The 23,085-nt window shown below is 39.5% G+C and overlaps 1 protein-coding gene across 4 annotated transcripts in view; it reads right to left on the bottom strand.

Moving 5' to 3' along the window:
- The window catches only part of RERE (arginine-glutamic acid dipeptide repeats), a 421,678-nt gene that overhangs the window by 158,330 nt on the left and 240,263 nt on the right, over positions 1-23,085 (bottom strand). For all 4 annotated transcript variants that reach the window (XM_034671164.1, XM_034671162.1, XM_034671166.1 and 1 more), the window contains 2 exons: positions 11,949-12,054; positions 10,262-10,358 (listed from right to left, as the gene is read on the bottom strand). In XM_034671164.1, the coding sequence (XP_034527055.1) occupies positions 10,262-10,358; positions 11,949-12,054 (203 nt within the window). The remainder of the gene's footprint in view (positions 1-10,261; positions 10,359-11,948; positions 12,055-23,085) is intronic.

A 23,085-nucleotide genomic window follows, 5' to 3' on the forward strand; every position in this document is an offset into this window, starting at 1 on the left:
GCCTTGCTCCTGATCTTGGTGGAAATGTCTCTCAGGTATTACTATTAGATATGATACTAGCTTGAGAAATAATCACTGCTTTAGAGATAAGGGTTTTTTCTTTTTTTAAGATTTTATTTATTTATTTGACAGAGATAGAGACAGCCAGCGAGAGAGGGAACACAAGCAGGGGGAGTGGGAGAGGAAGAAGCAGGCTCATAGCAGAGGAGCCTGATGTGGGGCTCGATCCCATAACGCCGGGATCACGCCCTGAGCCAAAGGCAGACGCTTAACCGCTGTGCCACCCAGGCACCCCTAGAGATAAGGGGTTTTGTTTCCCCTCAGATGTAACAATATGGTATACAACATTAGCAGAGTCTCTAATAGTGAATCTACCCTGTATTTTTGGAATAAATCCCAATTGGTCATAATGTCATTTTTAATGAGATATTAAAATTTTAAAGGATCTGATTAATTAGATTTAATGTTTTTCTCATTAATTTGTTTTTATTTCTATTTTCCTTCTCTGTGCTTTTTTGCTGTATAATAGCTTTTCTTCATACTAGCCTAGAAACAATCTAAATGTCCATCAATAAGGAAATGGGCAAAATATCATTATATATTTGTAAAATGAAATACTTCACAACAATACAAAGGAAAGAAGTTCTGATACATAGCACATCACAGAGAAAAAGTCTCAAATACTAAATGCTGAGTAAAAGTAGCCAGGTGCACAAAAGGCATATACTGTATGACTCCATTTCTATTGAATGAATTTCTAAAACAGGCAAAAGTAATTTATGGTGAGAGAAATCAGAATAATGCTTGCTTCTGGGTGGGAAGTTTTGAGAGGAGAGTAGCTTAAGAGAACATTCTGGGATGACAGGAATATTCCATGTCTTGTTCACGGTCAAACAAATTTATCAAAATTCATAAAAATATAAACTAAAAATATGCATTTTACTATAGAAATATCTTTAAAGTATTAGGGGAAAATAAAACAAGAGTCACTAGCATGTAACTATGGCTGTTTAAAGTTGCTATTCTTGGGGCACCTGGGTGGCTCCAGGCGGTTAAGCATCTGACTCTTGGTTTCAGCTCAGGTCCTTAGATGGAGCCTCACATCAGGCTCCGGTTTCAGAGCCTCCAAGGTCCTATACACACCCCATTTCTAATGGGATGCTTCACTGTTAATAGAAACATAACTAAAGACTGGGAAGTGCCCTATTTAAGGGGCCTTTCATTCATCAGAAACAAGGCTTCCTGCTGGACTCATTTTGGTATTCCTTGGTGTGGCGCCCCACAGTTCCACCCTGGGCACAGCACCATTTGGTAAGTGTCCCAATTGGTGGGAAGAGGCAATCTGAAGGGGATGAAGGAACAGGAAAAGAACCACCTTACACAAGGAAAAAATACAAATGGAAATATGGCCCAGAAATTCATTCCATCAAAACTATCCGGAACTGGGAAAGTCTCTGTAGATTCCCAGGCACATGCAATGCACAGAATGCTTAGAGCCGCAGGCCTGCCAACAGCTTTGGTCATCACCCTTGCCTGAGCACAAAGGGAAAGAAAGATCTGGAGACAGAGTCAGCACCTTGTCAACTGTGAGCCATTTGACTAATGACAGGTATAGAATTTTTTTTGAAGTGTCTTCCGTTTTTCATTCTTCTGTTTCTCTTGCCTTCCTAGGGGTTATCTGAACACTTTCTATGATTCACCTGGACTCATCTACGGTGTTTTCAGAATATCGCTCCACACAGTTTCCTAGATAGTTGTTGTATGTGACAACTGATGTCACTTCCTCGTCAGTGCCTCTGCCTCCCCACGGTGAAATGGAACTGCTGTAAGCCTCGCTTCTACCTTTTTTTATTCCTTTTATCATTGAAGCTGGGGACTCAATCGTTTAATTTTGTTTTTTCATTTAAATTGATGTGTTTAACGTAACTAGCTTTCCTTTGATCAGTGTGTTTCTTTTTTAAGATTTTATTTATTTATTTGAGAGAGAGAGAGAGAGCGCGCGCGCGCATGAGGGGGGAAGGATCAGAGGGAGAAGCAGACTCCCTGCTGAGCAGGGAGCCCCATGCGGGACTTGGGACTCCAGCATCATTCACGACCTGAGCCGAAGGCAGTCGCTTAACCAACTGAGCCACCCAGGCGCCTCTGATCAGTGTTAAATGCACACTGCAGCTTCTAGTACACAGTATTTTTACTGTTGTTTTTAAAAATTTCTTTAATTTCAGTTTTATTTCCCCTTCTACTCAGGAGTTGTTCAATAGGAAGCTGTATTTTTTAAGTTTTTTATTTTAATTGCAGTATAGTTAACATGCAGTGTTATATTAGTTTCAGGTGCACAATATAGTGAGCCAAGAGTTCTATATGTTACTCAGTGCTCATAATGATGAGTGTCCCTTAAATCCCCATCCCCTACATCCCCCCTCCCTCCGGTGACCATCAGGGTGTTCTCCACAGTTAAGAAATAGGAAGTTTCAAATTTCCAAGTGAAAGGGGCTTTCTGTTCTTTGTTTTTGTTTGTAAACTACAGTTTTATCGCCTTTTAATGAGATAAATGTTTTCTTTGTGATCTAACATATGATGAATTTGAGAATGTGCCAAGGTACATAGAAAGAATGTGAATTCTTTATTACTAGGGTATAGAGTTCAATGTACGTCTATAAGATTAAATGCATAGAAATAAATGTGTAACAAGAATGGGAACATCTCTATGAAGAAAATCCTTAAATACTCCTGAGAGACACAAAAGTAAACATGAACAAATGGAAAAACATCCCCTTGTTCTCGGATAGGAAAACTCAACATGGCATTTTCCATAGTTTGATCTATAAATTCAATGCTATCAATTAATTATCATTAATAGAATGAAACACTTTACTACGAAGATTCGTAAGAAAAACAAATAACTGAGAAAGGGGAAACAATCAGTATTACGGTAAAAAATACTAGAATACCTCTACAATTAAAAGAGCATGGCAGTGGCACATAGACAACAGACGACAGAACAAGTCTGGAATATACACAGTAATCTATGACAAAGACGGCATCGTGAGCCACTGAGGTAAAGAAATGGCTTTTTAATAAACGACACTGGGATGACTGGGTAGAACTCCTCTGTAAATCAGTTGCACGGAGAGGCTTTCTAAGTAGGACTCAAAGGCCTGAGGGAATAAATAAAAAGACCGCCAAATCTGACTAGGCCAAATTAAGTTTTGCAGAATTTTTTTTAAAACTGTAAAAGAAAACTGACAAGTGGGAGCAAACATCTGCAACGTTTATAAACAAGAGAAAATGTAAAGAATTTTATAGAGAGACAAAAAAACCCCAAAGGAAATGACATGAACAGATAATTCACAAAAAAAAGACAAAAGTATCCTTCAAACATAAAGAAAAAATGCTCAAACTCACTCACTGTTCGCAAAATAAAGCAGAATACCGAGATACTATTTCTCACCTATCAGACTGGCACAATTTTAAAAAATAAAACTACATTCTATTGGGGAAACAGAGGGAGTGCAAATTGGCATATGCTTTCTGGAGGAAAACCACATATACATACGCCTTTCAACCCAGCAATCTCTCTCGGATGAATCCACCCTGAAGGTTCCCATCTAACAGAAAGGAACTACAGATGCACTAGAATATTCACTGCAGCATCATTTGTAACTGAAACATCCTGGGAACAACCTAAATGACCATTCACAAGACAGCAGCTAATTAAACGGTGGTTCAGGCACACAGTGCAGTTCTATGTAGCTGTAAGAGAATGAGGAAGATCTCTATGAACTGATATGGAGCAATTTCCGAAACATTAAGTAAAAAAAGCAAACACAAAAGCATATCTGCAGGATGCTACCCTTCATATAAGAACGAAGAGGTTATAAGAACACAGACATGTATTTGTTCATTTGAAAGGAAAATATGCAGGAGGGATAAACAAGAAGCAAAACGATCAGTTACCAATAATAGGTGGGTAGGAAAGAGGTGGGGAATGGAACCATGGTAAGAGAGTTGACAACTACATGACTGTCCATGTCCCTGACCCTCAGAAGCACAGCCACAGTCCACACACCCTCACATACCCAGAACTTAACAAGAGTCCACATCAACCAGGAGGAGCTAGAGGTAGAACGCAAAGCCCCACACGTGAACCTAACTCTATTACAAATGGGTAACACAGCCACATCTAAGGAGGAGTGGAAGAACAGAACTGACCTAAGCAATGTTGGAAAATGCTACCTTGCCAATATATTTCAGGACTAAAGACAAAAATTTAGTCAGTAAATCTGTTTCTCACAGGGACATGAGTTACAAATTCTGAAACTATACGTATTCTTGAAGAAAATAAAAATATTATATTTTAACAATAGGAACAGAATCTTTCGCTGTTGAAGAAAAAAGCTGCAAAAAGAGGCACAATAAAATGAATCTTGTGGTGTTGGACAGGAAGCTTGCCTTCCCTCTCTGCTGTTAGCCATGCAAGGATACACGAAGTCGGCAGTCTGTGGACTAGAAGAGGGTTCTCACTAGAACTCAAACATGCTGTACTCTGATCTCAGACTTCCAGCTTCCAGGACGGTAAGAAATAAATTTCTGTTGTTTACAAGCCACCCAAGTCTATAGTATTCTGTTACAGCAGCCTGAATGGAGTAAGATATTAGTGAAATTCAAAAGGGTCTTCAGTTCAACTGTATGGTACTAATGCTAATTTCCTGGTTCTGACAACCTTATACGGTCCGATGTGAACGCTGAGGAAGACTGGGGGAAATGCAGTACTTCCAACTTTTCTGTGTGTCTACAAGTAGCTCCAGATAAAAGAATTTTTACAGGACTGAGATGTACTCAAGAGCAGAGAATATACTGTTCAGGCGGGTGCTTCCAGCACCTCAGAGCCCTCCCCCAATTAGCAGCTCAATGACCTGTTAAATGATGAATGAGCCAATAAATAAAATGACCGTTAAGTTATGGTGTCTAATGAAGTACTAAGCACATACAGACGAAACAATAAAAATGCTGAAGGTCGAAGTTATTTCACATATAAAAACAACAGCTGATTAAAGCCAGGAAATGATCCTGGAACTGTAAAACTAAAAGCTCCGAGGCAGCATGAAGCTCCTCAGGGAACTCTCAGGAGCTGAAGGACCTGTCTCAATGCTAAGAATGGCTGGAGAACTGCACAAAGATGTAATGAGTCTGTACCAATCACTACCTGGGTGATCCTAAATGCCCGTAACAAAGTAAAGAGATCAATTAATTCAGAATGAAAAGGGGGAAGATTAGAAGCTCTGCAGAGCCAGTTCAGGGTTTCTTGGCCCCAGGAGGCTGCCAGAAAACTCAACTCTAAAACATATTCCTCTAAGACAAATTCCTAGCTAAGATGTCACCTGACCTACCTGAGGATATTTTATTTCTAAGTGATTCTCTGAAGAAGCAGATAATCAGAAAGTTGGGAAACAGCCCTTAAGTCGTTAAGACATTTATGATACTTGGGAATTCAATGCTACAGGTGAACAGTAAAGCCGAAAACACTGCCAGGTCACATGCTGATGGTCCAATCACAAAGCAATCTCTCTAGATCCTTTCTCTGGTCATCAATAAAACATGATCCTTAGGGTGAAAAAAGTAACACAGCAAACAAATTGCAAGCAATAATTTTTATTTAGTGTAATAAAATTTATCTTCTTGTTCTCAGAGCAGGTTTATCTGCTCACTCTTAGAGCATCTAGAGATGGTTCCTCGAGCTAAACTCTTCCTCCCATACCTGAAGTAATCAAAGTATCCAATCAACTCAGCCAAGAGGCAACAGAAAAAATAAAATCAATGGATGTTGAATAATTGTGCCATCAATAACTCGGTACAGAATTACATTTAATTTTACTTTTTCTTTTCTTCCTTTTATGCTCTAAGTCCCAATTCTGATTCAATGACTGTAAGCACTACTCGTGCTATATTGGGTATGAGGCATTCTGAGAGACTTTTTCATACCCCTTATCTTACTGGATGTAGAACCAGAAGATATGAGGTTCAGGGTTCTGTCATTTAATCACATGGCCTTGAGTAAATTTGTCAAAAGGATGGCTCAAAAGTTAACAAACTTGACCTTGATCACAAAACTATGTGGCACAGCCAAGATTCAAAAAGAACTCTTCTCATTTCAGAGCACCTGGGTGGCTCAGTCTGTTAAATGTTTGACTCTTGGTTTCAGCTCAGGTCATGATCTCAGGATTGTGAGATTGAGCCCCACATCGGGCTTCACACTGGGCAGCGAGTCTGCTAGAGATTCTCTCCCCCTCCCCCCTCTCTGCCCCCTCCCCGCCGCTTGTGTGCTCATATTCTCTCTCTCTCAAATAAATAAATAAATCTTAAAAACAACAACAACAAAAACTGAAGTCTTCCCATTTCAACCTGGTGTTTTTTCTATTTTATCAGCAAGGGCCAAAAACACATACCAGGGAGTAAGGCAAGAATTTAAAAATAGCAGCCAAGCAGTAATGCTGGATCTCAACACCGGTTTCTGTAACTGATGGTCCCACAGTCTCCTCTGGAAGTGAATTTAATTTGGGTAAGGAAATACTATAATCTCAACACAGAATAGGCTGCAGAGGAATTCTGTCTTCTGTCTGATTCACAATGGCTAAAGGGCAAAGCGCTGTCCTCCCTTATAACACAACGAGAGCACCAGCTTGAAAGAGAAAGCTCAACATCGGTTTCCCCCTAAGGGAATGCAATGGCAGGGGCCCCCTCAGATTTACTGAGTCCCATGAATCCACACAACTGAGCACTTTGATCTTTGACAAGAAGGGTGCTAAGCACTAACAAAATCAGTCTTTCTTTTTCTTATTTCTCCTCCACATTTTGTTCACTATGTTCATTTGATCTTTTTTCATGTGCCTATGGACTATTTTATTTGCCTCTTTCAAAACTAATTTTATTTTTGGCAGAACTGCTTTATAGCTATAGAGGAAGAAAAAATTCTTTCTGTGGGTAAATGAAGGAAAAATTGGGAAAAAAAATTTAAAGGTTGGGGTGCCTAGGTGGCTCAGTCATTTGGGTGTTCAACTCTTGGTTTCAGCTTGGGTCGTGGTCTCAGGGTCATGGGGTCGAGACCCACATCAAGCTCTGTCCCCTCCTCTACTCCCACCCCCCACCACCACTGGCACTCTATAAATAAATAAATAGGGGCACCTGGGTGGCACAGCGGTTAAGCGTCTGCCTTCGGCTCAGGGCGTGACCCCCGTGTTATGGGATCGAGCCCCACATCATGCTCCTCTACTAGGAGCCTGCTTCTTCCTCTCCCACTCCCCCTGCTTGTGTTCCCTCTCTCACTGGCTGTCTCTGTCTCTGTCGAATAAATAAATAAAATCTTTAAAAAATAAATAAATAAATAAATAAATAAATAAATAAATAAATAAAATCTTTAAAAGAAAAAAAAGGTAGAGGTTAATTCCACTACCACCCCCTGCCATATTTTAAAATTAAAGTAATCTAGGGGCACCTGGGTGTCTCAGTTGGTTAAGCATCTGAATTCACCTCAGGACATCATCCCAGGGTCCTAGGATGGAGCCCTGCTGTCATGTCAGGCTCTACACACACACACACACACTCTCTCTCTCTCTCCCTCAAATAAATAAAATCTTTAAAACTAAATAAATTAATCAAACTGAATTAAGTCAAATCAAAGTAATCTAGTTTTGGTAAAGAGAAAAGGAACAAATAGAGATTCGGGGGCAGGGGGGCACCATTCAATGCTGCTTTTATGGGAGATGAACTTACAGCAAGCACTCTAAAACTGAGAACCAGGCAAGATTACTAAGTAATGGTAAGAACCATACCTATGAGCTCAGACGCAGACAAATGTCAATACATGTACAAGTATTTACTGAGCACCTACTAGGCCAGTTCAATAATTATGTGACCACTATCATCTACATCTTTGGGAAAAAAATCCAATTATCAGGGCACACAAAGAGCTAACAAATCAAATTTAAGGTGACAGCTATAATGAAATCACCTAATGGCCACTTCAAAGAAAATACCACAGAAGGAAAAAACTAATCAATAAGGGTTCTAGTCACATCCACAGTGAAAAGAAGACAAAAGAATTACCATCAGCACTCCAGCCCTTCCACGGCCAGAGAAGAGGCAGTGACCACAGAGTTACGCATCTCCAGCAAGTGTCTGATTATAAACCTAGTTAAAGTACATTCACTGGGTCCAGTTGGAATGATGTAGGACAACTGGTTCCTCTAAAAAGGGTAAAATAGGGGCTCCTGGGTGGCTTAGTCGGTTAAGTTAGACATCTAACCTCAGCTCAGGTTATGATCTCACAGTCCTGGGAGAGAGCCTCACACAGGGCTGCTGCCTGCTCTGCAGGGAGTCTACTTGTCCCTCTCCCTCTGCTCCTCCCCCTGCTCATGCTCTCTGTGTCTCTCTCTCAAATAGGTAAATAAAATCTTTTTTAAATCTTTTTAAAAAATAGAAAGGGTAAAATAGTATAAAATGACTCCACAAATCTGAAGAGCCACTAACAGTTAAATATATTCATTCTTAGCAAATACATCAAAACATATTAAATAACCAGAGTTATGTCTCACATATTTATGTGTTTTAACTTCAACTCTACATTGCTTAAAATCATGTAACTCAACCAATGACACAATACAGAAAAAGGAGGGAAAAAGCATATAGCACGTTAAGAAAGAATGCCAGGATCAAGCCACTTGCCTTCACTAACAATTTAATGGCCCCCTCCCTCCCTCCCTTCCACTTGCGTTATTTAGCATTCGTGTGTAAGATTGGAAAGTCACTGCCACAAAGACATAATAAGCTTGTGGGAATTTGGAAGATGTTTATAAACACCACAGGAATTCTCTAAATTTATCTAAAGTCCTGTAAGAGGCCAAATCTAACCACACACACTCCTACCCGTACAGCAGGGATTGGCAAACTATGGCTCCAGAGCCAAATGTGGTCCGCTGGCCCTCCTGAGCCAAATCTGGCCGGTTTTATACCGCCCAGAAATAAAAATACTTTTACATTTTTAAATGGCAAAAATCAATCAATCAATCAATCAATCAAAAAAAGGGTAATATCTCCTGACATGTGCAAATTAAATGAAATTCAAATTTTAGTGTCCATAAATAAAGTCTTATTGGCGTATGCCACCTCATTTATTTACACGTTGCCTCTGATTTTTGCGCTACAATGGCTGACCAGAGTAGCTACACAAGGGGGACCATATGAAAGATGATCTGGCCCAAAACATCTACCCAAACCTGCCCTAAAAGTTGCTACTAATTTGCCTTGAAATAACTGGCCTTAGCTAGGTAGCTTTGCAGAAGAAGCTCCATACGGTTTTACTGAATACCATCTGAGCAATTTAATAGAGAAACTATTTTCTCTCATTATAGCTAAGTTAAAAGCAAGCAAATCCCTATGACTTTTTTTTCCCAATTTTATTCTTTAACAAAGAATGCAGTCTTCCACCACTTTATTCTTTCTAGTTGGAAAAGAGTTGTAAAAATATTACTCGTCTTACTTCCTCTACTACTTAACACGACCAACATCTTCCACTTACATACAAAATACACCAGGATATGTATCTCAGTGTTCTGTTCCTGAAAGGGACAGAAAATACCATAAAGTACAAAGCAGTGGCTCATGGTCACTTTTCATATAATTACTTAAGACTACCTGCAATATTACCTCCTTACTCAGAATAAAATCTTCAATATATTCTCCCTAACTCACAGCTTTTTGGTAGGAAATTTTTCATACATACAAAAAAAGTGAAAGAACAGGTCAATAAGCCTTCCTATAAACCTTGCCTAGACTCTTAAGTACGTGCTGCCATATTTGTTTCACCCATTTCTCTTATCTTTTCTAGTAGAAGTAACTGATTCTTAAGAAAATAATCTGTAGACCATCGTAACACTTCATCCTAAATACTTTTTAGCAAACGGTGCCAGGATACTAGTTCTCAAACCAGCATGCTAATAAGGAAACAGAGCTACAAAACTACAGAGAAGGTATTAAAAAAAATTTTACATTGCTTTTTTTCCCCTACACAGATTAATGAAAATATAGGTACTACCTCTGAATTCCCAATAATCCACAAAATTAACCCTGGAGTGTTAGCTTACTGAGACCATAAGAGTAGTCTGACTAATATTGTGATTATCGAAAGAGGTCAGAACAGCTCAGACTCCCTGCCTCCCGTGTTTGACGATTGCTCCTTCGCAGGAAGGACCGCGTCTCTGGCACTTACCTAAGGGCAGCAGCGTGGTACGTGTCGACGTAATCAGAAATGAAGAGCTCTCGGTTCTTGATAACTGGGTCTGTAATGACAAGTTCTCTTCCAGAGTCTGTCAAAATAATTAATTAAGAAGGTATTAAAATTGAGCCTCCCAAACAATTAGGAAAATTTTTGCAAAATCTTCTTTCAGGTTCACCTGTCACTAAAGAAAGTACAATAAATAACCAGGTCTGGTCAGGAGGAATAACAACAGGAATAAAGTAGCCTGTTGGGTATGTTTTATACCCTTCACTGAGTCTCCACACTTTGCTGAAATGCATTAAGCAATTAATAAAAAAAGAAGGAAAAAAAAAAAAAGAAGAAACAACCACCACATTTTACAAACTTGTAAACTACTGAAATATTTAGTGATCCTGTCCATTTTAATTTCTTATTGCCATATATTCCAGGATGGAGTGAAATCACACTGTTTCTGTTGAAAAAAATAACCAAGTTACTATTTTTAATTAGGAACCATAATTTAACTGTTTTAACAGAAATTTTTATAGCTTCAAAGAAGGAAAAAAACTAGTGAGTTATAAAGGAACATCATTCTTGGGGTGCCTGAGTGGCTCAGTCAGTTAAGTGTCTGCCTTCGGCTGAGGTCATGATCCCAGAGTCCTGGAATCGAGCTTGGTCCACATCGGGCTCCCTGCTCAGCGGGAGGCCTGCTTCTCTCTCTCTCCCTCTGCCAGTTCCCCTGCTTATGCTCTCTTGCTCACTCTCTCAAATAAATAAATTAATAAATCTTAAAAAAAAATCATTCTTTAAAACTGTGTTTGATTACTCCTTTGTTGACTCAAAACCTATCACCAAAAGCAGTGTGGACAAGTGGGAAGAGAGCAGACATCAGGGCTGACCAAGCTGGATCCCAGCCTGGCTGGGACCACTTAGAAGACATGTCACCTGGCAACTCCTTGAGCATCTCTATCTCAATTTCCTCAGCTCAATGTGGGCAGTGAAAAACTCTAACTCATATGATTAATGGGTAACAAATGTGAATCAGCTAGCATGAGGCCCAGCACCACTCCAAAAGAATCAATAAAAATGCACAATTATACATCTGAACGAATGCAAGATACATTTTATGTGCATATCTCATGTGTCAATAAAATTATTGGGTAGAAACTACAATGCCAGAGCAAGAAAAAATAAAAGATGCTCTAAACTACCTTCCTGATTATTCTGAAAGTCAAGATGCAAACTGAATCCCAAATCACTCAGGAAAGCTATGCTTTCAAAACTGAAGTTCACAGCCCTGAATGCAGAAGTGTAATCATACAGATTATCGAAAAGGAAAAAAGAAATAAAACATAACCCTAGTGTTTTAAGTATTATTAGTTCATCATTAGGGGAGAAAAAGTAATTTAAAAAATAAAATTACTGTTATTTCCAAAGACCTATCTCTATTCCAAGTTTAAGGGGAAGATGTTATTGGCACATCTCTCTGGTTGCTTGGGGTTTTTTTTAAGGCAAAAATAATGAAAGAACTCAAAAAAGTAAATAAATAAGTAAACATTCCAGTAATGTCCTTATAGTTACAAAAAGCTTTTTCAGAGACAATTTTTTGTAGTGGTTATCTCCATTTAATGAATGTCTTTAGAAAGACAGCCTTGTCCAAAGCTAAGAAAGCGTAAAAATCAAACCAGGACATATTTACCATTTTCATTATGCCGATCCTGAACCAAATGCTGGTACACAGAATCTGGAACTTCAGACTGACGGTAGTACCATTTGACGTTCATGAGTAGATGGTCCCTCTTACTCTGAAAAGGAAAATCTAACAGCATTAGGAACAGGATTTCGGGTGCCCACAGGTGTATACCATACCCATGATCAAAAGCCCCTGTCAACAGGTGGAGAAGCAGAGAGGGGGACTCACAATTACCACCAGGACCACAAAAATACATAAGTTAAAGAAGAGGTCAAAAGTGTTTTTAATCCCAGCCATAGCACCCTCTAACCCTATTGCTCAAAACGCTTATTCCAAGAAACCAAAGGAGACCAAACCTGAACCTATAAATCTCCCCAGTTTGATTAAGTAATTCATTCACTACTATGTTATTTAGCATTAACTATACAAAACTACATGAATACATCCTTCTATATGAACTCTTAATCATTGTGGTAAATATTCTTAAATTGTGTCAGCACAATGTCAAGGCCATTAAGGGCAATAAGTTAGAAAAAACTTACCCTGCAAGGCCTGGCACAAAGTCATCTGTCCAAGGTGTGCCAATCTCACAGACTGAACTACATCCCCCTCCACAGTACTGCCACCTGACTTGCAGTACTGGGGCAAACCAACACACAAACTGTGGGTAATGGTGAAGGTACTAGCAGTCCATGGAGCAGGGACCCTATCTTATTTATCTTCAAATTCCCAGAGAACGGAAAAACTTGTCCATAAATATTTATGAATAATAGAGTCCTACGATGATCAGGGACCCTAAATGTCTGTGGGACACTTAGCCATGTTATCCCCACAAGTTAACTTTGCTCCTGGTTCATTCAAAGAATAAAGGAAGAATAATGCTGCCTTTCTGTTTGAAGGCGATGGGGCTACAGCCTGAGAGAGACTGTGCACCTGGTTGTTTTTTAACCCAGGTGAGGGCCTTCAGAGACCTTCCCATCGTTCCTCTGAGCAGCATCCAGCTTGTCATCACAGGTCAGAGGTGAGTGAGAAATGAACGAGAACTAAAATTCAAGACACATCTCATGTTTATGAAGGAGATGACCAACTCTAAAATATGTCAAAGAAGTCTTCTTTAATAAAGTAAGACTCTTTCTGCTCAAATGAGAAGTATGTATATAGTCTTCACTGAAAGACCAGAAAGGCTTTCAAAAACAAACCAACAACAAAAACGTTCACTGAAATACTTAAGCCACTTTACTAGAAATAAAAGAACCGCCAAAAGTCCTGACGAACTCAAATGTGAAGAAGTGCTATTCCAAAGTGAGTATCACCAACACCAGGGTTCACACTTTATCATTAACTGTGTCAGACAGACAGGCCTACGAAAACAGGGCATCATTACTGGTTTGAATAAAACAGACTGTACACAAAGAATAAACCTACATAATGGGTACTTTTTAGTTTTTATCCATTTTGCATTTTCATATTCTATGCTGCTTATACTAAAGGTGGAAAATGAGGATTAATCAGTGTTACATAAAAAGAATAAATGTTACATGCAAGAGTTTACACACAAGAGCAATTACTCTTTGCAGAGGATTATGAAGGGGGTAACATCTGACCTGGGGGTGGGGGGGATATGGGAAAGATTTCGATGGATACTTTTAGGCAAAGGAGACCTAAGGAAGACCCAAAGATAGAGAAAAGACAGAAGAAGCACTAGACATACCCATGGTCCATCTGCATGCAGCACAGGAAAACGTTCTGCATGGTATGGAGAAGAACTGGAATCCTGCCGTTAGTGGGTTTTCTCTGGACAAGTGGGGTCCTCTATCTCTGTTGCTGGCCAAATACCCAGGCAGTGAGGGGCAACACACCAGGTCGTGAGAAAGCAGCTAAAAGACAACAGTTTCCCTCCGAGGCACAGCGATAAACAGCAGGGACAGGATGAGGCAAACCAGGGGAGGGGCAGAGGCTGTCAGGAGTTACTCAAGGATAAACTCGCCTAAGCTAATACACTGTCCCATAAGAGGTTCTCACCTTCAGCACTGCTGATATTGGGTCCAGGAAGTGCTGTGGGTGCCTATCCTGTGCACTGCTTGACACTTCGCAGCATTCCTGGCCTCCAACCACTAAATGCCAGGGGGCACCCCTCCCTCACTGAGACAACCAAAGAAATGTCTCCACACATTGCCAACTATTCCCTGAGGGGAAAAAATTACTCCCCCCACCCCCTGAAAACCAATGGTCTAACAGTTTCTTTTTTAAGGAAAGCTAAACCAGAATGGTGAGAATAAAACCTGGTTTAAGCACTACCAGAAGGGAACATGGAATGTAGGTGAGATCATGGTAAAGTCTGTCAAAAGTTGGGTTTGAACCCCATCTTCACCACCTTCTGGCTAACATGACTGTGGGCGTGTTAATTAAGACATTCTGAGCCTCCCCTTTTCCGTAAAACGGGAATACTAAAACCTACCTAACAGATGACTGAAAGAAGATGGAAAAGCATCTGGAACTGAGCAGGCACTCAGTTTTCTGTTAGTAGGTGGCCATAACCAGTGCTTCACAGAAAAATTTCAGGAACTTTGCTAAGAATCGTAGAAGTAATTTCTTCATGAGAATATGGTTTCTTTCAAGAGATGACAGAGATCTCCAGTCCCTTAACACTAATGGATGCGTCACCGCTCACAGTAATGAACTACTTAACAGGGCTCAAAGGAATTCAGATCTACTAGCAGTCTTAGCAACCGTGTTCTGAAATCTATACTTCCGTGTATTTCTTTAACACATCTAAGCTGTCCGAAAATCTGAGGGACAACAGAAATTAGCTTTTAAAGGTACCCTAACTGGCAATCATACAATGTCTATTTTTCAGAACCAAGCCAGCAATCCGGGCTACCTTTTGAGGTTTAATATCTATGTTAACTTCTGACTCTCGCATACTTAATGATCATACACACACACACACACACACACACACACACACACACACAATTACTGCTCTGGTTTATTTGTACCTAGATTTACGACTCCTAATACCAGAGGCAGTTACAGAGGCAGGCGAAAGCCCACTGGATTTCCTAATGCAGTACTACCTAAGCACCAGGGAGTGGCAGCATTGCGTTAAAAAAAAAGCCTCCAGAATCTTAATTCTGGATAAAACAGAACAAAAGATAAATTCAAAGTAAACAAAAGTTTTGAACAAAACTAAGTCGCTGTGGCAGTTATAATCTTCCTAAATAGGCCTGGAAGTTAAAGATTAAACGTCTATAAAAGGAGGCAGTGTGCTATTTCAGAGAGTACTAGACTAAAATTAAATAATCTAGGCTTCTAGTCCTGTCTGCAATCACTGGTTAGCTGGGGACAACCTTAGTAGACCCACCTGGCCATCTGACAAATGAAGGGAAGAACACGATTTCTAGGGTCACATTTCATTTTGTACACTGACATCCAGATTTTTTCCCCAGACAAAACCAGTACATACAGTGGGGCTGGGGGAGAGCCTTTCCTGTTTTCTCTACACCAACATAATGGCACCAGCTAACATTACCATCCTAAAAAGGTTTTACAAATTAAAATGCCATCTTTCCTGGAAGCAGTTGCAGTGAGCAACAGCAAAAGGGAACAGAGCAGCGCACCCCCTCCACCAGTAAATCCTCCCAAAGCTGCCTCAGACACACAGGTGCCGCCCAATATTAACCACAGGATATCTTCATGCTCTTCCCACTACTCATTAGACAAAGACTGCTGCTCAGAATCACAGAAAATTGAAAGCAAGTAAACTTAGAGATCACCTGATTTAGCCCAAACCACCTACGTATGAATCAGGGTTTTGCAATTGATTTGGGCAAATGACTTCTCTAAGTCTCACTTCTCTCACACATAAAATGAGGGGAACTAATAGCTTCTACCACATTCAGTTGTGAGGATTAAATAAATGAACACGAGCAGAGTGAACTGGCTCTCAGTGTCAGATATTACTATTACTGTTTTACAGATGCAGACAGGAATCAAGCTACAAGAGGTTTACTTATATATTTTGCTTTTCCACAGATACAAAATTAAGGCGGAAAGAGCAATACAAAAATAAATCATGTAGCAAAGTAGGGGGGAAGAATCTCCACTTTTGCAACAATTTGAGAAACATATCAAGTATTTTTAACAAATAGGCCTCATTACCAGCTAGTGATATAATTGTACAATTCCATAAAGGTCAAAGTGGTTATAAGTGACACATTTTAAACAGAATGCTGAGTGAAGAGGGAAGTGGTGAGAAGCTTCCCGGGTGAAGGCACCCCGGGGTATACTTCCGGGTACAAAGAGCCCACTGAGAAGTAAATAACTTCCCACCATTTTATCTTTAGAGAAAGAGAGAGATCTGACTGACTATCTGACTGTACAGGTAGCAAGAAGCACCAGCTCTAAGAAAAAAACACCACAAAGGAATGTGTCCAATGTGCTTACAGTAAGGTTTCCCAGGATGACTGTGTAAACAAGGAGAGTAGTTGATTCTGGGTTAAATTAATGGATTCTTCCACGTCACTGGTTTGGATTTCTCTGAAAGGAGGGATATATGTAAATTTAAGGAAATAGTTTGAGGACAAAACCCATCCCTACCCGGGTTTAGAAAAAAGACAAAGAGCCTAACGTTGGGTATTTGGGAACAGAACAGGAGGATTTGTAGAGCTATGAATTATCAGACAATACACTGAAAATTAATGAACTAAAAAGTCAGAACTGAAATTAAACATTCAGGATGAGATAACTAACAAAGGTAAACTAGGAGAAAGGGAAGGCAAACAAGAGGCTGCTGTTGAAGGGACTAGTTCATTTTATCGGCAGCACAGAATCTGACCATCCCAAATAAATATAAGATCTAAAGCCAAGAACTAAAGTTCCCTTCCCAGAGATCTTTTTAATGATTATTAATAAAGTATCTCCACTGATTAAATAGCCAATCTGATTCTTTCCTAGGACCAGTCCTGATATCATCTGAGAAAACATTTTAACACAACATTAAAAATAAATGAAGTATGGGGGTGGTGGCTGGAGGTCGTAAATGACCAAGAGGACAAGTGCAGAGATTATTTTATATAATATGGAGGAGGATTATTTAAATAATTTTAAATTCACCTGCATTATACAGGAAAGGCCTTCCTTGTCCCATCAATCACCTACCAGCTCCTGGCAGATACCATCGGGGCTCCCAAAGCCCTCCAAACATGCCCTGCTATCCCTCCACCATCATCAAATACGACAGAGGGGTCAGGCCAAAGACAATTAAGCAAGATATAAAGATGGATACCATCACATAAAAAAAACTTTGCAAAGTCAAAATAATCTGATAGCGGTAATAATTGGGGGACTTCCTTCAAATGTTTAACTGCTTAGTTCTTGAGAGCTTGCATTTCAAATAACGGAAGATCTAGATTCAGAGTCAGGTGAAATCAGACCAAACTTCGTATTTTCTAAAGCCAAAATGGCCAATCAGGTTTTCCAGACATTTGGGAAGTAGAAGCCGCTGGTACTTGTATACCGGATGGCCTAAGAAGATACCTTTTGAATTCAAGAAACTTTTCAAGCATTTCCACAACGTGGCGCTAATAAGGTTAAGAGTTATGAGAATACTACAGGTTTACTATGTAATTAGGATTTATCTACACAAACTGAATTGGTGTTAGCACACTAAGGGACACACACAAAATGGTCCACCAGAGACATATAATGCCCTCTCTTTCAGTGTTCCACACAACCAGTTTAAAGTGAAAAAAAAATTTTTTTAAATAATAATAATAAAAAAAAACTTTAAAGTGGCATTTCAATCCTGCTGGGTCCACTTCCACCCACAAGGAGATGCCTGTTGGGAAGACTGCCCTCAAAAGACCTTGGGGACACAGTCTTACTGGCTCCAATCATTCCTGACTCTAAGGGAGGGGAGAAGGGGTAGACACTGTGGTCAAGGTCTACTATTCTTCTTCAAGGCCAAAGATAAAGTCCAGGCATATACACAGAAGAATCCAATCTAAAGATAAGCTTTCTGGGGGCGCCTGGGTGGCACAGCGGTTAAGCGTCTGCCTTCGGCTCAGGGCGTGATCCCGGCGTTATGGGATCGAGCCCCACATCAGACTCCTCTGCTATGAGCCTGCTTCTTCCTCTCCCACTCCCCCTGCTTGTGTTCCCTCTCTCGCCGGCTCTCTCTCTCTCTGTCGAATAAATAAATAAAATCTTTAAAAAAATAAAATAAAATAAAGATAAGCTTTCTGTATCAGAGGATCGTACTAAACTTTGTAGATAAACATCAGGACTAACTGAGCTCAATCAAAACGAAATCAGGTAGGAAATATCTTGTAATATTTCAAGCCACTGCTCTATTCCTAACATGAGACACTAGGAATATAACAGTTTCTATATTTATAACTAAATGGCTTTATAGTCATCACAGCTCAAAATGCCATGAAAGAGTTATAAAAAAAAAAAAAAACATAACAAGTGCCACCAAAAAAGGCTTGGCCATTAAGGTCCATCCATCTCAGAGCTCTGCTCTGCCATGGGTACCAAGTGAGAAAGCCAAAACACTAATTCCAGAATCTTGTTCTCAAAGGAGAAGAAAGGGCTTTGAGTATTTCCTCCTAGCAGGCTATCCTATACAAATCTCCCAAATGTACTAAGAAGCATTTTGTCTCCTTTTATTTGAGAGGATGGAGTAAGGAAGAGTAAATATCTTATTGCCATTGAGTAAACAAAGTATCCACTCGTTTTATCTTAAAATGCCTTCTTCCAACTTCCCTAAGAGTGCAAGCGGGCCTGAAGGATGCAGACCTGCAGGAGTCATGCTCTACACCCACTGCCCAGTGGGGACTGAGCACATCTCCCTTCTGGTGGCTGTACCACTCGAGTTTCATAGTTCTATTTAGTGGAGTAATGGTTATGATTTTATGTGTCAACTTGACTGTGCTAAGAGATGCCCAGATAGCTGGTAAAACATTTCTGGGTGTGTCCAGGAGGGTATTTCTAGAAGAGATTAGAATTTGATTCAGTAGAATGAGTAAACAGATCTGACTTCAATGTGGGCAGGCATCACTCAATCTGTTTGGGGCTGAACAGGACAAAAAAAGCAAAGAAAAGGTACCTTCACTCTGTTTTCCTGAGCTGTGAAATCCATCTTTTCCTACCACCCGATATCGAAGCTCCTGGTTCTCAGGTCTTCAAACTCCAGGACTTATGCCAGTGACCCTGGGTTCTTAGGCCTTTAGCCTCAAACTGGGAGTTACACCACTGACTCCCCTGGTTATCAGGCCCTTGGACATGGACTGAACTATACCACCTGCTTTCTTGGTTCTCTATCTTGCAGATAGCAGATTATGGGACTTCTCTGTCTCCATAATCTTTGTGAGGCAATTCCTATGGCTTATATACTCCCTAGGTATCTCTCCTATTGGTTCTCTGGAGAACCCTAATACCAGTGGCTATTTAACATTTATTGGCATTTCCAAAAGGACATAACCCAGGACTACACAGGAGTCTACTCAGAACTAGCATAATGAATACTCTCTTTAAAGATAAATAGAGGAAAGAAACTGAGAAACAAGGCAAATCCACTTGACTAAGATGCTAACTGGCCGGAGGCACCAGAATCACACACATTTTCCAAACCTGTGGCACCTCAATCCAAAAGAATCTTTTCAAGAGATTGCATCAGCATCTGGATCCTGTAAGAGGATTTAAATCAGCTTGTATCAGATCAATCAGGTAAAGCAAGAAGGTGGAACTCTGGGAGTGGAGATGACTTTTTACAGTGTTTACAACCCAGCTGCGCAAGTAACTGGTTACATACAAATCCCCAGAAAGATGATGCAACTAAAAATGTGCTGAAACCCAGGCTCAAATGATCAGAAATCATTTCTAAAGATCACTGTTTCCTGATGATGTCTTATTTATTAAATTTCTGTCTTTGGGTTAATTGATTTTACAGTTTAATCTGGACAAAAGTCAGTCAATAATTTGGTAGGACCAAAAAGGTACATGAAAATGAAATCATCTCCCACCTGCTAACTATGGAATCCAAGCTTATTAAGGCATTTTCTACCTAAGACTACACTGCATAGGAACAATACAATTTTTAGACAACAGATTCCTTTATTTGCAGGGGAGGGACCAAAACTGAGCGCAGGTGCCACCTGGGAAGACTCCTACCTTTTGGCCTCCCTTGTAAGACAGGAGGCGGGGTTGCCAGGTGGTGTCCCCTGTCCTTGTCCTCTTAGACTAAATAACAAGTTCATGTCACACACACATGAATAAGCTATACGAAAGGGAAACTTTGTACATCGGGAGAGATATACCAAACTACAGGGCATTCCTGTAATTTACCACATCCTGTATATTTTTTGTGACAAAAATACTAAATGTCAGATTCAGAATTTAAAAGGTCTCCAGTTTGGGTTGACAGATCAAGTCAGGAAAACGAAATTTCACAAATATATTAGGATTCTATATTTAAATCCCCAACATCTACTACCCAAACCCAAAATAAATTCCCTCCTAAAAGCCAGCAGCTATGGTTTTATCAGAAAAATTTATAACCAAAAATTTTCTATTTGGCTCCAAATATTTCCCCCATAATAGAGGGAAAAACAGCTGCTCATAGGCAGCACCATAAGAAATTGCCAAACTGCCTTTAATCCATACTAAACGGAATTAAACAATCCAGTGAATTTCTTTTTTAAAAAGTCAAGCTCAAATACTATAAAGTTTGACATCTTTGCAATATTTTGGTTGTTCTCTGTTGATGGTGGTGACAGCAGCGGCAATTTTACTCACTCTGGGGATTTTACTCACTTCTTCTACGTGACCTAGCTAGAAAACTTAGAGAGCTCTGTCACAAACCAACAATGGGGTAAAATGATGTAGTAGTGAAAGAGGGGTTAAAACCTGGGCTGTAGGCTTCCAAAATTCTCTAGAACTTACAAATGAAACAAATGATCACCTTAATTTTTAAATGATAATTAATAACTTATGATTAAAGGCACATCACACAGATTTTGCTATTACAAACAGATGTTGAAATATCTTGAAAAGATTTTACTGAGTCAACACATGCTTTACAGAAGTGGTTCTCAAACTTGTTAGACTCAGGATCCCTTACTCTCTTCAAAATTATTGAGGTGTTCAAAGAACTTTTATGTGAGCTATATCTTATCAATACTTACTATATTGGAAAATAAAAATTAAAAATTTTCAAGGTATCTTTTACTAAATCATCTAGCAATAATAACCTGACTGCATGTCAGCATAAGTAATTGTAAAAAATAACCAAAAATTTCAAAACAAAATTTAGAAACAAGTAATACATATATTTTCTTATGTATGGTTTAAGATAACAGATTCTCATATCAGATACTGCATTCAATCTATTGAGCTATTACACATCATTTAGCACTTGTAAAACTCCACTCTATACTCATGAAAGGAGAATGAAAAGGGGAAATGATATCTTAGCATAATTATGAAAACAGTCTGACCCGGCATACCCATGGACCAAACCTGAGAACAGCTGCTCTATGGGACGAAATGAACAAGCTGTAGAAACAGTCCCAGATGCCCTCCTCTCTAACTCCGGTAGTTTACACAATGGAAGTAAGTAAGCATGCTCCCCAAACAGAACCATGAATGGAGATCTGAAAGCACACATTCATTCAGAAGTAAGATACTATTAAGAATAGAAGATTGAGGTGGGGGGGGGGCCCGCTTGGGTGGCTCAGTGGGTTAAGTGTCTGCCTTCAGCTCCCTTCAGCTCAGTTCATGATCCCAGGGTCCTGGGATTGAGCCTCAGGGGCTCCTTACTCAGCAGGGAGCCTGCTTATCCCTCTGCCTCTGCTGCTCCCCCTGCTTGTACTCTCTCTCTCTCTGTGTCAAATAAATTAAAAAAATCTATTTAAAAATTGTTAAAGATTAAAAGAAAAAAAATGGAAGATTTGGGGTACCTGGATGACTCAGTCACTTACACGGTTAAGCATCTGCCTTCAGCTCAGGTCATAATCCCAGGGTCCTGGGATCCCTGCTCAGTAGGGAGTCTGCTTCTCCTTCTCCCTCTGCCTCTGCCCCCACCGCACATCCCGCCTGTCAACTTGTGCTCTCTCAAATAAATTAATTAATTAATTCTTTTAAAATAAAGAATATTAGATTGTATTTTTATTTATATAATCAGACATTCTGGTAGTGAGCAGGAAGTTAAACTCTTGTTAAAGGGAAGAAAATCTAGATAAGAAGGCTGTCATTTCAGTTTAAAGTATTTTTCTTTCTAAAATTTGAGCTCAAGGGCACCAGGGATGGCTCAGTGGGTTAAGTGTCTGCCATTGGCTCAGGTCATGATCCCAAGGTCCTGTTCAGCAGGGAGCTTGCTTCTCCCTCTCCCAGCCCCCGACTCGTGCTCCGTCTCTAATAAATCACTAAAATCTTTAAAAAGTAAAATTTGAGCTCATTACATCAAGAAATATTTAAAGCTTGACTCGAACAAGAGTACATAGATCTACACTTTAAAAAAAAACTGTACTTTAAAATAGTGGTGAACCTATAAGAGTTGGAAGCATGCATGCATAAAGTAATGGCCTGTATAACTTTATGTAGCAATCCAAAATTCCAGGCAACTCTGCAACCATTTCAAAAGTGGTGCTGCTTCCTACCCCAGAAAACTAGCACCATGAAACATTAACTTTTAAGAGAAGAAAAACAACTTACAGTACTATATTAAAGCATCAGTTTTTATAAAGATGGACATGCTTATTTTATGTGGATCCAGCAACATTCCTCTCTTTCTAGGTAATAACTTTTTTGTACCTTTGCTTTCTGAATTAAAGTGCAAAACTACAGAGCTGGTAATGCAGTAAAATACCTTTTAGCAACACAAAGATGTCTAGAATTAAGCATTTGTACTTTCAAGGAGCACTGATACAGGCTTAGAAATCATTATTGATGTAAATGAAGTCAGCCTGTATAATAATAGGAAAACAATTACGGCTGGCAAACATTTTCAACTTGCAAATAAACAAATTCAAATAGTTCAGTAAAAAAAGGAAAAGAAAAAGAAAAATCAGTAGGAACCCTGAGAATTTATGTTTTACTATTTCATTTTATGTGAACTAGTCTGTCTTGTCTTAAATATCTT

Source organism: Ailuropoda melanoleuca, chromosome 11, assembly GCF_002007445.2.
Source record: "Ailuropoda melanoleuca isolate Jingjing chromosome 11, ASM200744v2, whole genome shotgun sequence".
Lineage (NCBI taxonomy): Eukaryota > Metazoa > Chordata > Mammalia > Carnivora > Ursidae > Ailuropoda > Ailuropoda melanoleuca.